The sequence below is a fragment of the Podarcis filfolensis genome (assembly GCF_964270895.1).
Source record: "Podarcis filfolensis genome assembly, chromosome: 14".
In the NCBI taxonomy this organism is placed as follows: domain Eukaryota; kingdom Metazoa; phylum Chordata; class Lepidosauria; order Squamata; family Lacertidae; genus Podarcis; species Podarcis filfolensis.
In genome coordinates, this window is record NC_139616.1 from 29388908 (window position 1) to 29405980 (window position 17073).

General features: G+C 49.8%; 1 protein-coding gene across 4 annotated transcripts in view; it reads left to right on the top strand.

Annotated features, from left to right (window-relative positions):
• The first annotated feature begins 3716 nt into the window (after positions 1–3716).
• Positions 3717–17073, top strand: part of CASKIN1 (CASK interacting protein 1) — a 111642-nt gene continuing 98285 nt past the window's right edge. For 2 of the 4 annotated variants that reach the window (XM_083584690.1, XM_083584691.1), the window contains exon 1: positions 3999–4223. In XM_083584690.1, coding sequence (XP_083440816.1) covers positions 4130–4223 — 94 coding nt within the window. In that variant the 5' untranslated portion in view covers positions 3999–4129. Of the gene's footprint in view, positions 4224–17073 lie in introns of all 4 variants that reach the window. The other 2 variants (XM_083584693.1, XM_083584692.1) reach the window with 2 other exon arrangements.

Consider the following 17073-nt stretch of genomic DNA (forward strand, 5'->3'; position numbering starts at 1 on the left):
AGTTCCATATGCGCTGTGTGAAAAAGGACTTCCTTTCATTTGTCCTGTACCTTCCAACATTCGGCTTCCTTGGATGGTTCCATTGGTTCCCAGCATTATGGGGGAGAGAACAGGTGCTTGAAATGTCTTCAGTCAGTTCTGGTAGCTCTGCGACAGCAGACCCTGTCTAGGGGCACTGGTCACTAATGAAACTGGGGTCTAGAACTGTGTCCCATGATCTGTCAGTCATGGAGCAGAAGCTGCTGGGATGCGGACTCAGGTTGCAGCAATTCAAGGTTTAAAGCAATTAAACTGAGCCAAAACAGGGTGGTGCTGTCCCTGCAGGTGGCAAAAATTCAGCCAAGGTTGGACCTGGAAACTTTCACCACTGTACTTTTGAGGGGTTTTAAAAATAGCAATTAAGCAGTATATACATTTTAAGAAACAAATAAATAAAATTACAAAATAAATATACTTTAGTTAGGCAAAAGGGGGTGCAGGAGTGGAACGAATGCAAAAGGTTGTCCCAAAACTGGCTAAAGCAATTTTGCTCTCCTGCTGCCTGACTTATCTATACGTCACTTCTGTGCCCTACCTTTGGTCTGCCAGGAGTACAGAGCAACCAAACCATATAAAAAAAGATAAAAGCAAGATAGCAATAAAATACTCATAATTTAAAAAAATAAAATCCAATTTACTTCCGTACACCGTCACCATCAGAGTATTAAAACAGCACGGGCAACACACAATTGGATCCAAAGGCTTGAGTAAATAAAACTCAATTTTGTTCTGCCCATCTCATTTTCTTGAGGAGAAAATGTCAGGCTTCATCTTCAAGCCCCCCCCCCAATTTGCAGCCCCCTTTCCCTGTTTGGCACAAGCAAATGGAGTGAAGGGATTTTCAATCTGTTCACTCAAATGGAAGCATGCACTTATATGCATTAGCCTGCAGTAAGTAAAGGAAGTCATTTATTTATACCCCCCACCTCCGTTTTCTGCCAGGAGAGAGAGAGGCTTCGTCACATCAGAAACCCAGAAGAAAAGGAATAAAATATACCGTGTAGCTGCCAAGCCCTGGGAACTCTGCTTGCCAGGTGGATTCCTGTGCGGCTAACTGGGATGAGCCATCTCTAACCTGGCCCATTGCCGCCCCTCCCTTTCCCAGGCTGTGCCCCCAGCACAAATGGCATCCTAGCCAGCCACCCAGCATGGCAGGGCTCCCTTCCCCCACTTTCCAATCCAGGGCATTTGGGATTCCACGATTGGGGGTGGGTGAAGCCGTTTAATCTGCCCTTTAATCTTGCTGCAGCGGATGCTGCTGCTTTCTTTGAGGCCTGGTCTCCAGGGGTTTGGGGGGGGGTGTCCTTGTAGGCAGTCCTTAGAATAGCCTCCCTGAGCCCGTTGCCCTCCAGATGTTTCGGACTATTGCTGTTTTTATTTCATTAAAGTATTGCTTCCTAGGATGCACCTCCAGGCCACTTCACAATGCAATAGCAAACTACACAAGACAATTGCATAGGAACAGTCAAGACAATTGCACATAGGAACGCAAGTGCAGCGAACAAATCCTAGTCAGATTTATATTGCACAAGAGAAGTCAGAAAAAGGGAGGGATTAAGCTGTGATTCCTACATTGCAGCGGGTTGGACTAGATGACCTATGGGGTCCCTTCCAGCTCTACAGCTGTATGAGTCTATGAATACACAATTGGAACAGAACACATATTTTATGCCCTGACTTTTCCTCGACTCATCAGTCTGCCCCCCCACCCCCGATTTATGTATATGAATTATCCTGATTCTTTTTTTGATTTGCTTTTATACTGTTTCATTACTGATGTTAGGCTGATGTTTACTTTGTCATGGATACTGTTTTTATATTGGACGTAATAAACCGACAAGGAATTTTTTAAAAAAAATATTAAGCAGTTTAGAATGGCTTTGAAATAGATAAATGCTATTTCAAATCCAATGTCAATAGCAACTGGGGAGATATATAATTTATACTCTACTTGATTGTAAAAACAAACAAACAAAAAACCCCACCTCAAAGCTGTCTACAAAAAAGGCAAAACAATAAAATTATTAGGAAAAACTAACAATACGTAATTTAAAACTTTAAAAAAGTTGTAATAACAATAGACTAAACCAGGACAAAACTTGCTAATCCCCTTCTTTGTTGAAAGAGGGGAAAAAAATATTTAGCAGGGAAGACAACAGAGACAAGCACTTGTCTGAATTGCAGTGGGAGGGAGTTCCGCAGGGCAGGACACAAAAGCCCTGATTCTGACATCATACAAATCCCATCAGCCCCAGCCAGCACAACTGCCCTCTCATCAGCCCTGGCATCCTACTGGGTGCAAAACATCTGGAGGGCACCAGGTTGACAATGGCTGCCCCAGAGTCAGATTTTGCAGTATTGACTGAGCAGGGCTGGCTTTGTGCAAAACCTGCATTTTTTATTTATAGATAAGCTTCAGCCACTGCCAGCCCCCGGAAGGATATCCTGATCAAAGCCTTCCTTCCAGGCCCTCTGCTGGCTACCTACACAGTAGTGGGTTCAAATGCCAGAGCTGGTGCCAAGCCAAAGCAGCTGTCAAGATCTGAGAGCGGGTGGGTGGCTTGGCCGGATACCTCTTCTAGAAGCCTCCTTCCCATGCCAGAGGAGAAAAGGGAGGCCTTGTTCTTTCCACCAACGTCTCAGGCCCAGAGCTCGATGGAGAAGCCTTCGCCAAGTCTTCCACGCACTCTTGGCCGCAGCAATCCATCTGTGAAATGGGGATAATAACTGAGCCGTTTTGTCCCCTGTGAAAGAAAGGAACGGCCTCTGTCCACACCTTGTGGGAGCCTCACAAAACTGAGGAGCGGTCCGTGATCTGAGCCAGGAGGACTTGCAAGAGCGTAAGCCCCTGAATCTCTTTCACTGCAGGCAATGAGAGCCAGTGTGGTGGAGTGTTGATTAATGGCTCAGGTTCCCCACTGGTTGGGTCAATTGTTATCTGATCTGCCTCACAGGGTTGTGGCGAAGATCAGGGGGGGGTCAGAGGGAAGGAACCAGCTCCCCTTCCTTGAGCAACTTGGAAGAAAGTCAGTATATAAATTTTGCCAATAAATAAATGACCAGCATTAAAATAACAAACAAAACGACAGCAGAAGCCTTTCCTTCTCGCTAAGTAACCTGCTGCAAACTCCTGCTGCAAGACCAAATACCGCCTCCTACAGGTGCCCTTTAATTTTGCTGCGGGTTTAAGAACGTCCTCTGCTTATGCTCAGAAACTACCATCCCTGGCACTGGGGCAAGACCTTTCAAGCTCTGCGTCGATAGCCCACTTTAGCCCAGGTGCTTTGGGGCGAACGAGAGAGAGCGGACCCAAGCCCTTCGAGACTCTGCACATGCTTGGCTGCCCTCTGGTCTTTCTCAAAACGTCCCTGAAAAGGCGTTTGAGGGCACGTCCAATCCTCCCCTCCGAGGCTGAGAGTCTTTTCCGTCCTTCCATGCCGGGCATTCTGCACGCGCTCAGAGACCCTCTCGCCCTGCGCCGCTACTCTTCCCCTTCCCCTCCACCACATCGCAGCAACCACATCGAGCTTCCTCGGCGGAGAAGAGGCGGGAGGGAAGCCGGGAAGCAGAGGTGGGGGCTCCGCCCGGATGCCCCCCGCCCTCGGCCCCCCGCCCAGGCGAGGCTGCGGCGGGATCCGCCTTCCTTCCGGAGCGGCGGCGGCGGCGGCTGCAGCAGCAGGAGCAGAGCGCGGCGAGGCGTCGCGTCGCGTTTGCAGCTCCAGCGCGCCCGGACCATGGAGGGCTCGCCGCTGCCGCCACCAGGGGAGGAGGAGGCGGCGGCAACAGCCCGAGCCGGAGCCGGGAGGAGCCCCAGCGCAGCCGGGCAGCGCTAGCCGCCGCGGCGCCGCCGCAAAGCAGCCGAGCCCGGTCCCCGCCCGCCCGCCAGGCGCTGCGCTCCGGCCGCCGCTGCCACCGCCGCGCGTCTCCATTGCGCGCAGCATCTGCAGCCGCCGCAGGAGGAGGAGAAGGCGACACCCCACCTCCGCGCCCGCCCGGGACCCGATCCGAGCCGGCGGGGATGCGCGGGCTCTGAGCGCCCCTCGCCCTCCGGCCCTCCGCGCCCCCGGGGGCCGGTCTCCCCGCGCTCGCCATGGGCAAAGACCAGGAGCTGATGCAGGCGGTGAAGGCGGAGGACATCGGGGCGGTGCAGAAGCTGCTGCAGAGGCCCAAGCCGGGCAAAGCCAGTGAGTGACCAGCGCTATCCTCCCCCCCCCAATTAATTCCTCGATTTAATTCCTCTTCCCCCACCTGGCCTTTGAAAGAATAAAAATAGGAATGAGATGCAACCCAGAGCGCGCCTTCTGCCTGGATGGATGCCCAGCTCCTGGGGTGGGTGGGGGGAGGGAGTCTGGGGGAAGGATCCCTTCCCCAGATGGCATCAGGAACCTCTTTGCAGAGGGTGGGGCGAAGGGGGCTGCTGCTGCTCTTCTGCATTATGCTGCCCCTCCCCCCCCGCCCGTGACCCCCCCCCCAGATATTCACCCACACCCAGCCAGGGTGGGTCCTGCTCATTCCCTTATTCCAGGCTGGCATTGGGGTTTTGGTTGGCTCTGAGCCCATCTCTCCAACCCCCGGAGGAGGGGGTGTCCAGGGCTGCTGGGGGAAGGGGCATTTGCCTAAACATGGCTGGATGTTGTGGCATTCCACAGTGCCACCCCGGAGTGACTCTCAGCTCCGTTGGCCCATGTAAACAGGCTTTACGCTGGTGATGTGTGTGTGTTTTTTTGGGGGGGGAGGGAGGCGAGATGAAATTCAGCGTTACTCGCCTCGCCACACATTGCTGCTCCACACCCACCTGCCCACTCACATGGCAAACTGGCATGGGGGGTGGCAAGGAAGGTGCCACGCTTAGCCACTGGGGTGTCTCTCCTGCTGGCTTTGAACTCTCGAGTGCAACTGAGTGAGAGACGAGCTCCTCTCCTGTTAGCCAGTGGCTGTTGCCCCAGGTTGCGTTTTCTATTTGATATCAGCAACATAGCAGAGAATTGCCTTGGCTCTGGCACCGAGTGGATTAAGGGAGGCTGAAGAGCTCTGTGAGGGCAAAGTGGTTCCGAGTGCCTGGAGGGAGCTGGTGCCTGAGTGCCAAGGCCGTGTGCAGTGCCTCTGGCGCCATACCCATCCCTGGGTTGTAGTACGCTGCTTGCTGCCCGCTCTCCAGATAAGAGGTGCCCGCTGTGGCTTCCCTTCTGCACTTTGAGAAGTGTCAGACTGGCAAGGGGATGTGGGCATCCTTCCCTCCTTGGCCTGGAACGAGCGGCCCTTTCTGGGCTAGGTCTGGCTCTAAGGGGAGCTGTGTGGCCGTAATTTTTCACCTGGCTTTGCCAGTCCTTTCTGAAATGCTTTCCTGTAGCCGCGTGCAAGGATGGCTGGATTTTATTTTATTTTTGCGGAGAAGGAACTGATTTTTGAGCTGCCTGTGACATCTTAGCTAGGGGGAACTGGGATCAGATTGGTGCTCAATTTCTAGAAGAGGTATCAGATTTCCACTCCATCTGAAAGCATCGCTGGCTCGCTGTGGGAGGAACTCCATCTGGCTGGTCCTCGGATGTGTGTGCGGATTCCCGGTCAATACTCTGTGATGTATGGAGCATTTGAGCCTTGCATTGAAAATAGGCGGGGAAGGCTGAGGCCTGGGAATCTGGAGACTTGTTGCCCCTCCAGACATCCTATTAGTTGTGCATTTGTCATGTTTTGCGCTCAGGCTGGTTAGACGTCGTCCTCTTTTTAGAACAGTTTGCAATTGCAGAAGTTTCACAGCGGTCAGACTGCTTCCATTTCCCAGCGGGGCATGTCCTGCGCTTTCCTGCTGAAATCTTGTAAGTTTTCATGCTACAAGTGTTCCCGAGTGGTGTGTCATTCTACTTTTCTTGCGCTATAGCGCAAGAGTGCCCCTCTGGATGGCAATAATGCAGTAACATTGGGGGACAATCGCAGAACAACTGATAAAAGCAAAGTGACATGTGGATGGTCTGGTATGAATCTGCTACTAATACGTTATTGCCATTGATGAGATGGCACAGAAAACCCCAGCCTGGGAGGGGTCCTGAAGCATTTTGTCGGGGGGCAGCTGAGTAGTCCTGGTTATTGCGGGAGTTGTTGGGTTTAGGTATGAGTTAGTCCCGAGCAGAAAATGGCTAACTAGGTCTCTCTGTCTCTCTCGTACTCTGATGCTCCCTTGTGCTCCTCTAGACAGGGGCAACTCATTTAATTCTGTGTTTTGTCCAACCCCAAGCAAACTGTTGGGAGAAACTAAGGTTAAATGGGTTTTAGTGCTTGGGGGAGTTGTAGCTTCCTGGTCCAGAAAAGCGCTGCAATTAAAGCAGGTCTTGGTGCTGAGTTAAAGTTGCCCTAGCAGGGATGTTGGTCTTGGAAGCACTGCAGCTCAGTGGTAGGGCATCTGCTTTGCATGCAGAAGGTCCCAGGTTCAATCACCGGCGTCTCCATTTAAATCTGGGCATGTTCTAAAACCTTGGAGAGCTGCTGCCAGTCAGTGTAGACAATACTGAGCTAGATGGACTTGGTGGAAAGCAGTTTCCTGGACTTGGGCAGAAACAGGGGCTGTTGAGAGGGGCTTGCTACCTTTAGCCCACCTCCCCAAGCTGGTTTGATGTCCCTCTTTGCTGACCCCCCCAGGCCAGAACAATATATTTTCCATACCGTGTAATCTAAACGGTTTGCCCCAAGAGTCCCTTACAATGCCATGGGGGATGGTGGGGTGTGTGACATGCAGCAGTGCAAGGGATCTTGGAATGCTCTGCCTGGGTTGGTGCCCCTGAAAAGGTCTTTGCCGCAAATGGGTCTGGGGTTTGCTTTCCAGGCAGATCACCATGGGATTCAGGATCTTGTTCCCCTTACAAGGGATTTCCTTCCTTACATTACCTGATTCTTTCTTTGGTCGACAGCAGAAGTTCAGAAGTCCGTCCTTTTATTTCTATACTGCTTTTCTTGCATGCGTGGCACTCAAAGGGGGTTTGTTCACCCCACCATCTATTTGGGGCTGAGCCCACTGTGTTTGTGTGAGAGATGGGGAAAATCTGCTTTGTGCAGCCTGCTGTGCTTCCCAGCTAATGGGTGTGTGCGTGTTGCAGCGTCAATTGCCCAATGCCAGGACTTTGCAGAAATGCTGAGCTCCTGCAGCTTTCTTGGCCTTTGGACAAACACTTCTCGCCTCTGAGACCTGGGCGTGATTGCAGGTGATGCAGCCTTGAGTTGGGCTTCTTCACGCTTGTACAAAGGGAATGCACCGACCTGCGCTTCCTGGAAGTTCTGCCTCCAAATTGGAAATCCTTCGACTGCAACCCCTGTCCCAGAGGGCTTCTCATCTCTGGCGCTACCTAATAACAGCCGCTCTGCCCCACTTGAAACCTATTTATTTTGAATGAAGCGATCCTGTAGCAGCTGGGGGAACGCTTTTAGGGACAGAATGCATGAGAGATTTCTGGGGTCTATCCTTTGAGGGACTGGGATTGCCCAAAGCCCCTTATTCTATTCCTATAAGAAATATATATACCACTTTGTCAAAAAGCTGCAGGGCAGTTTGCAACATATTAAACAACGCAATGTCTGTGCGTAACATAATATCAGTAAAATACACACTCAAAAGAAATAAGATATAAATAATGATATAAATACAATTCATAATAAGCAGTAAAGGTAAAGGGACCCCTGACCATTAGGTCCAGTTGTGGCCGACTCTGGGGTTGTGGCACTCATCTCGCTTTATTGGCCGAGGGAGCCGGCGTACAGCTTCCGGGTCATGTGGCCAGCATGACTAAGCCGCTTCTGGCGAACCAGAGCAGCACACGGAAACGCCGTTTACCTTCCCGCTGGAGCGGTACCTATTTATCCACTAGCACTTTGACGTGCTTTCGAACTGCTAGATTGGCAGGAGCAGGGACCGAGCAACAGGAGCTCACCCCATTGCGGGGATTCGAACCGCCGACCTTCTGATCAGCAAGTCCAAGGCTCTGTGGTTTAACCCACAGCGCCACCCGCGTCCCTTTAATAAATAGTAGTGTCAAGTTATTTGTATGCTATTTTGGTCACAGATACCCTCATCCAAAAGCCTGCTAGAAGGGATCAACTGTTTCCTTTTTTTAAAGAAAAAAGTGGTTAGACTGCAGTAGGAAGAGCATTTTTCAGATGTGGAGCCACTACTGAAAAGGCCCTTCTCTTGGATCCTGTCACTGCACACTCATCCACTTACCTCAGAACATTAGGTCAGTGACAAAGTCAGGTGAAAGGGCTCTTGGTGGCTGCTCTGAAAACCATTGCTGGAAAAATGGGGGGGCCTATCCTCTCATTTGTGTGGGGAATAAGCAGGAGATGGGAGTTGGATAGATGCCCAGATACTCAGGCCTCATGTGGGGATGAAGAGGTCTCTCTTCTGCCCCCTACCCATTAAATATTTTATCTAGGTACTACTACGTCCTGGGCTATTCAGTGGGAGCCATCTCCACCCCCAGACTCTTAGCTGGATATGGTCAGGGCTGCTGTGGGTCAGTGACCTCAGACTGCAGAAAAGGCGAACCTGGTTGTTCTAGCTGGGTGTTAGGTCTTATCATAATCCTGAAGGCAATATTATTATTATTGCTGTTGTTGAGAGCAATTCCGAGCCTGTGATTTGGAGTCAGCCTTAAGTGCCACAGTTTTTGTCTAGACTCGGTAGTCAAACTAAGCTTTATGGCCAGTGGGATCCTTCTCCCATCGATGGCTGACTTTGCTTTTTTGCCTACTTTTAAGGTCAGGGACTATAGTCTGTTCCCAGTGGTAGAAACTGAGATATAAAAGCTAGGAGCCAGATGGCACCTTACGCCTAGGTTTCAGTCGCCATAACGGAATGCCTAGGCACAGCACCGAAAGAGGAGCTGGGGTTGTGCTGCTGCATGAATCGGTTGGCTCACAAAGCACCAAAATATGTGCGTCTTTTGGCGCCGTGCTGCCCCATAGACTCATGGAATCGTGTAGCAGCACGGCACCAGAAGTGGCGATTGTTTCAATGCCGTGCTGTCCCGCAAGCCAGCTGACTGGTTTGGCATGGCAGCGGTGCCAGCCAGCCGCATGGAGATGTTATTTGCCCAACCTGACAACCAGACATGTCCGCTTCCTCGCCAAAGGCTGATTGCCTGTTGCAGAATGCAGCTGGTGCCTGGTTAGTTTTGAGCACTCTCTGCTTCCCTTCCAGATTTGGGGAAGGGTCCTAGCTGAGTGGCAGAGCATCCACTCTACATGCAGAAGATCTCGGGTTCAGTCCCCATCACTTCCAGGCTGGGCTGGGAAAAGACTCCTGCTTGAAACCCAGAGAGCTGCTGCCTGCCATTGTAGGCAATACTGAGCTAGATGCACCAAGAATCTGACTCTGTATATCAAGCAGCTTCTTGCTTTGCTAGGAGTTAGAAGGGGTGGCAGGGATGTCCCGGTTGGGCCGCTATGTGGCTGAGGCACCTCTGCTGGCTCTGCCACACCCTGTGGCCAAACAGCTCCCTCTTCCCCCTTTCCAGCCAAAGTTTCTCTGGGCCGGGTGGAGAGATCAGCCATACAGCTACCAAGATGACCTCTGTCCACCTCTGCAGCTCCAAATTTGAGATGGTGATTGGGGCTAATCGCACTTGTTGGAAGTCGTGGTGAGAAGAAATATGTGAGTCTGCTGAAGGTGACTGGGATGACTTTAAGAGAGGACTGGAGAAATTCATGGAGGCGAACGAGGCTGTCAGTGGCTACCAGCCATGTTGCTTATGTTCTTCCTCCAATGTTGGAAGCAGTGCGCCTCTGAGCACCAGTTGCTGAGAATCAATGGAGAGCACTGTGGTTGAGCTCAGGTCCTGCACTGAGGCTTCCCATTGGTTTATTTCAATTTTTTTGCCTTTATACCCCACCTTTTCTCCTGGGAGCTCAAGGTAGTGCACGTGGTTCTCTGCTTCCTAACTTAATCCCCACAACAACCCTGTGAGGTAGGTTAGGCTGAGAGAAAGAGAAGGCAGCAATTGGCCCAAAGTCACTAGGTGAGCTTTGTGGCCAAGTGGGGATTTGAACCCTGCTCTCCTGAGCCCTAGTCCAACACTCTAACCACTACACCACATTGGCTGTCAGGGGTTGGTCACTGTCAAAACAGAATGCAGGATTAGGTTTGCCCTCGTTGGCCTGATCCAGCCGTGTCACCCTTCTGTACAGTAGTAACTAGCACTGTGTCCTCCAGATTGTGTTGGACTCCAACTCCAGTACAGTGTTTGAAATTTGCCAGGTGCATTTTGCACCTGGCTATTGACCACTTGCTTCCAAATGAAGATATCTGGGCATCAGGATGGCACCTGACATCTCTACCATCTGGAGGTGCATCCTGGGAGAACCACACACTAGTAACACATCCTGCAGAATCTGTCAGTTATATTCTATCTGCACAACTGGAATTAATTTCTGGAATCAAAATGTTTTTTTCTGTGCAGCCTGAGCAAGAGCAGTCACCATTAATAAAAAGAGGTCGGAATAGGCCAATATATATGTGCGGACTCTCCCTGGATCAAGTGACTTTTCTTCCTTAAGTTCTCAAAACTTTTAAACTAGCTCAAGGTAGTCATCAGAACTAGCCAGATGTTTAACTGAGAATCAGTCACAGCCAGGCAACCCAGCCAGATGGGTGGGTGGGTGTTATAAATAATAAAATTATTATTATTTGAAAAATAAGACTTTCAAGCGGGCTTACCCAAAAACGGCAACTAGACATTCCGTTTTGGAGACTGTAACCTTGATTTAATGAGCCATTTGGTGCCTATTTGAGTTTCTAACATTGCTCCAGTAATCTCTGATTATTACTCATACTGGCTTGGGTTGAAGAGTTCAAAGGGCCCCACTAGATGTCCTTATTGTGCATTCATGCTTATTTGAGCTCATGATGGCATTAAGGTGCTTAGAGGGTGGAATGGATGACCCTTTGGGTCCCTTCCAACTCTACAATTGTTTTTGTGGAGCTACAGTTCTGCGTAGAGTTGTATCCTATGATTCTGTGACCCCGTTTTTAACACCCCTTGTACCTGCAAAAGTTTCACAGAGGCCACACCACTTCATGTACGATCTGCACACATCCTGCAACTTCCCACTGACGCCCTGTAACTTTTCAGCTCACAAACATGGCGAGGCTTTGAGTTGTTCTTCTGAAAGTGGACCCCTCTGGACAGCAATGATGCGAGGGAAGCTTCTCAGAACAACTGACAAAGCAGAATGATAGGACAACCCAGCAGAAATCCACCCCTAATGCACTATTATTGCACCAATGTCATGTTGCAGAAAACACCCACCACTGCACTGGAGGGGGCCAGAGTCCAGCAACATCTGAGGAGGGCCATCACCATGGTGGCTGCTCCTGTGTTGGGAAGTTCGGCCTTGCAAATAAGTTGACCAGAAGCGCTGGCCTCCAGGTTCTCTTACTCAGCTTCTGGCTGGTGTAACCCTGTGTTAGTCATTTGCAGCCTGCAGGAAAATAAATAAGAACCAGGCCTGGTAAATTTCCCCTGCCTGGAAGTGATCATAATTTAGCCACTGGCAACCAACTGATTGACTGCTCCGAAGCCACAGCTGCAGGGTCTCTGTGCCAGGACACGGGGGTGAGATTCAGGACCTAGTTAGCTGCAGTTGTACATCATGGTAACTTCAAGGGTGGGGAGCCTGTGACCCTAAAGATGCTGTTTGTTTGTTTGTATATTATTGATTGTATTTCTACCCCACCTCCAAGGAGTTCAAGGTGGCATGAAGGGATCTCCCCCTCCTTATTTAATCCCCACAACAACCCGGTGAGGTAGGTTGGGCGGAGAGGCAGTTGCTGACCCAAGGTCACCCAGCAAGCTGTATGGCTGAGTGGGGATTCGAACCCTGGCCTCCCAGGCCGTAGTCCGATACGCTAACCACTATGCCTCACTGGTTCTCTTGGAGTCCTGGCTCCTATCAGCTCCTGCCACCCTGGCCAATGGTCAAGAATGGTGAACTTTGGGCATCCAACAGCCTCAGGAGGGCTACAGATTTCCCATCCTTGTGCAAAGTCATAGTTACAAGTTTCCTGTGAAGAGGTGATCCCTCTGCTGCTAGCAAGTGGGAACGATGGACAAAGATCCCTGACATAACACGGGGGTTGTGGGTTGCTTCCGGCAGAAAAACCAAGAACAAACTCTGGCCTCAGATCAAAAAAACCACAGTCCCCAGTTTGGACGCAGTGCAAAGCCATGGTTTGTTTCTCCCTCTCTAGCAGGGTGGAGCAAAGCAGGGCACTCTGTTTATGCACAAAAAACCTTTAACCACGGCTTACCATGAGGTGCATCACACTGTTCAGTAATGATCTGTTTGGGGATTGGAAATGTGTGGAAATGATTATTCTTATTTACAATAAAGGGCCTCATTATCGTACACATACCTTGCAGGTATTGACAATTTTTCTTTTGGGAAAGCTTTCTCCCCTTGAACTAGATACTCAGCAGATTTTTTCATCTTCAGATTGCAAACCTTGCTAATTCATATAACTGGGTAATAATACAATGGTTCCCACTCCACCCACCACATTGCTGATAATCTCCGCATTAGGAAGAGATTGTGACATGTAAGGTAGCTGTCCAAAATCTTACGAAGGTTGATTACAAAATGCACTCAGGGTTGGGGGGGGGATCAGAAGTACACAGGTTCCCCCACCCCACCCCAGTATTAAAAATTTGGGAATTTATGAATTTCCACATTACTGTCTGCCTATACATCATATATTTAAAGCACACACATCCCAAGAATCCTGGGAGCCATCAAGGGTAGTGTGGGGTAAGCTACAGTTCCCATGATACTTTGGCGGCAGGGTGTGGGTTTTAATTGTGCTTTTAATTCACTGTACACTGCTGAGAGTGCACTGACTGGCAGTAGCTCTCCAGGGTTTCAGGCAGGAGTCCCTCCCAGCCCTACCTGGAGATGCCAGGGTTTGAACTCAGGACTTTCTGCATGCAAAGCAGATGCTTTGTCGCTGTGCTACAGCCCTCCCCCTGTGGTCATCTGTGTTTACATGCCCAGCTAACGCTGCGCTTGACATGGCTGCATGTGTGAATGGATGATATTTTCATGGTCAGGGAGTGTTCTCTGGGGATGGGCTCTGTCTCTTCCAGTCTGCCGTGGGAGCTTTGTTCTTTCACTGTCACTGGTAGGATCTGGGAAAGGCCGGAAGAATCACTCGCTGTTTCTTAGAAGTACAGTGGTACCTCGGGTTACAGACGCTTCAGGTTACAGACTCCGCTAACCCAGAAATAGTACCTTGGATTCAGAACTTTACTTCAGGATGAGAACAGAAATTGTGCCATGGTGGCATGGCAGCAGCAGGAAGATTCATATTGCATTTAAAGGCAAACCGACCTAATTCACACTCCTTTAAAACAGTATGAGAACCGGAACACAGATTCATAGAGCTGGAAGGGACCACAAGGGTCATCTAGTTCAATCTCCTGCCATGCAGGAATCTTTTGCAGAATGTGGGGCTGGAACACTTGACCCTGTCCCTGAGATTAAGAGTCTAATGCTCTGTCAGCTGAACACAACCATCCTTTGAAATTTACACTTCTCTGAATTTTGCAGGGCAGCTCTCTAGCCAAGGAAGGTGTGCAAAAAAAAAAGAGGCCTATTCTAGGGCAGCTGTTCCAAAATTTTGGACTGTGGACCCCCAGCAGCCCATGAGCTTCATTCAGGTGATCCACAATAGATATTCATGTTGATTTGTAATTGCATTTTTATTGCTTCCTTCCTTTCTTATGTTGTATTCTCATGTATTACAGTTTGAATTCCACAGAATGCAAATTGCAGTACAGTGGCACCTCGGGTTAAGTACTTAATTCGTTCTGGAGGTCCGTTCTTAACCTGAAACTGTTCTTAACCTGAAGCACCACTTTAGCTAATGGGGCCTCCTGCTGCCGCCGTGCCGCCGGAGCACGATTTCTGTTTTCATCCTGAAGCAAAGTTCTTAACCCGAGGTACTATTTCTGGGTTAGCGGAGTCTGTAACCTGAAGTGTATGTAACCCGAGGTACCACTGTACAAGAAAACACAATCTAGAAGAAAATGAAAGAAACAATAAAGATGCAATTAAAAGCTATCCATTGTCTAGCACAGCGCAGTACAATTGCTGCAACGGGCAGAAAAGTCGTTAGGTGGTCTGTTGGGACCCTCAGCAATTTTCAAGTGGTCCATGGGAGAGGAAAATTGGGACGCACGGTACTAGGGTAAAATGTGCATGTAAATGCGTATATTAGTAAAAGTAACCTACGAAAATGCATGGTGTTAGTGCTTTTATTCTGGGGCGAATCAAGGGTACGCAGTATCAGCACCTTCTCTCCCCCCGCCCCCGGTTAAAATGTGGCATTTTCTGTATAAGAACTTCATGTTGGGCACCGACACCTGTTTTCCTAAAACAAAAAAATGCAGACTGAAGTAAAGATTGGAAGAACAAGAAACAGAGAGGAAATGAAACCAGCAGGTTCTTGTATCTGTGACTGCCTGGAATGTGTCCCTGGTCTGTGATGATGGCTGTACTTTACCTGGATGGAGGATGGGGAGTTGGTAGTGGCTCCTAAAAGGTTTCCTAAGCGGGAATGTGGCCCTCCAGTTGGAAAAAAGTTCCAAACTCCAGGGCATGCCTTTGGAATGACCTGGCAGAATTCTTTGTATGTTTTTATGGGGAGGGCAGACAGGTGCTGCCCCCCCCCACTGCTTTGCCATGAAGTGCTCTCCTTGTTAGTCGTGCTGCTTGATTCTTCCCCTTTAATTGTCTTAAAGCTCCCAAAAATCCCTTTAAAGCTCCCCAAAGCAGCTTAGCCATGATAGCTGCAGCAGGAGCCTGTCCTTACGTCGGGGCGATTATTTCTTGTTATTGTGTTTGAATGTTAAAGCTCTCTCGAACAATGTTTCTTGTTCCTACCGGAAAAGAGAGGTTTAAAGAGAGGCGTTTGTGTGCGCGCACATTGCAAAGGTGTGTCGGGTTCCTAGCGGGGAGGAAAGCGTGGGCCCAGGACCCTGCAGGCACAGACCCCACAAAGTCTGCTCCTGTCAAGCTCAGATGCTCAGGCAGAAAGGCCCCTTAATTGAGTTGGAAGTGTTTGCGTTAATCTGCCAGCCTCACTTGCAAGAGCTGGCGTGCTCAGATTTCCTGGAGGACTGTAGGACGGTGCGATCTTGTTAGAAGGTGAGAGCACAGGTGCCACCATTTACAGAAGGCTTTGCCAGTTTGCAGCAATGCTTCCTGGTGCAGGTTTTCTCCCCACCGTCCCACTTATCTGTTCCTAGCCAAACCTACCATTTATACAGCCAGGTTGTTCCCATCGGGATAGAGAAATGGAAGTCGTTCTTCACACAGCGCATTGTTAAACTATGGAACTTACTGCCACAAGAGGCAGTGGTGGTCACCAACCTTTGGACGGTTTCATGGAGTGGCTACTAGCCGTGATGGTTATGCAATGCGTCCATGGTCAAAGGCAGCGATGCTTCTGAATACCAGTTGTTGGAAACCACAGGAGGGGAGAGGGCTCTTGTGCTTGGATCCTGCTTGCGGGTTTCCTATCCCATTGGGGCATCTGGTTGACCTCTGTGAGAACAGGATGCTGGACTAGGTGGGCCATGTGCAGAGCATGTGCAGAGTTCACTCGTTTTCTCCATGCAAGATGAATGTTCAGATCCAGTAGTGAATACACTCAGCACTTATGGAGAGAGTTTGTTTGAGAGAGGAGGGCAAGGCATCTTCATTGCCAGGATGATGTTGGTTTCTGTATCTTACGATGTTGAGACATCATTGCTTGTCGCCCCTTGAAAACTCAATGGGCTCTGCTACCCAGAGAGAAATGGCTGGGGCCTTTTCAAAAGCTGCGTCACTTGTGGGCAGTCTGTGGGCCCCTAGCTCAGTGGTAGGGTATCTACCTTTTATACAGAAGGTCCCAGGTTCAATTCCTGGCATGTATCTCCAGGTAAGACTAGGACATTCTAGAGAACTGTTGCCAGTCAGTGTGGCCAGCACTGAGCTTGATGGACCAGTGGTGTGGCTCATTATAAGGCAGGGGCCACGTTCCTAATAACAGGGTGCGAAATTCACATGCTCAGTAAAAATAATGCATCTCTCGGGACCAAGCAGCATTCACAGTGCAGCAAACGCTCAGGCTGGAGTTGAATCAATCGGTCAGATTTTGAGGAAGAGCTTTGCCTTAGTGGGATCTCCTCCAACTCTACAATTCTGGGATTCCATGAAAATGTTGCACACTGTCTCTGTGCCGTCTTCCATGCCATAGGTGAAAATGAGAGTCATTCCTTCCCTTCACAGCATGAGGATAGAGCTATGAACGGCAGTGCCTTAACCGCTTCTGAAGGGGCATTGGAAATAGGGCAGGCGAGGGTTAACTGCTGAAGCTCTCCTAGGAATAAGTGGCTGCTGTTTGGAGTGGGAAGATGCTCAAGGTAGCTAAAAAAAACTTCTCTGGGCATGGCCGGAGGGCTGGTGATGCAGAAACCCAAGGGAAGGCAAGCAGGTCTGGGTCTGAACGGAAGGACAGAGTCTGTCTGGAAAGCCCATGAAACCTGCCTTTGAGTTTCAGGCTATGGAAAGAGTCAAAATAGATTTGAGTGGGCAGCCGAGGAGCACTGCATGATGGGTTTTGATGTCTTTGTGACCTTTTTGCATTTGAGGTTTCCATCGATTGCACTGGACACCTGTTGCTGCTGACTGCACGGCGCCCTTGAATTATGATCTCTCGATTTCTTGTGCAGTTTGACTTCTTCCAGCTTTTGAGGGGTGTTTGTGTGTGAATGTGGGATGGATGGATGCAGCCAAGGGGTCAAGAGGGGCTGTTTCCAATGATGGAGACAGGTTGCATCCCACCGCCCACTTTCACTCTTCAAAGCCATTTCATTTGCCTAGCTGAATAATGCAGAGGCTTATAAATATGCAGATGCCAAACTCTCTATTCCTTTGGGATCCAGGTTGTTCATAAAAGCGCGACACAGATGCTGCGATACAGCACATCCACAGGATTGGAATGTGCTCTCC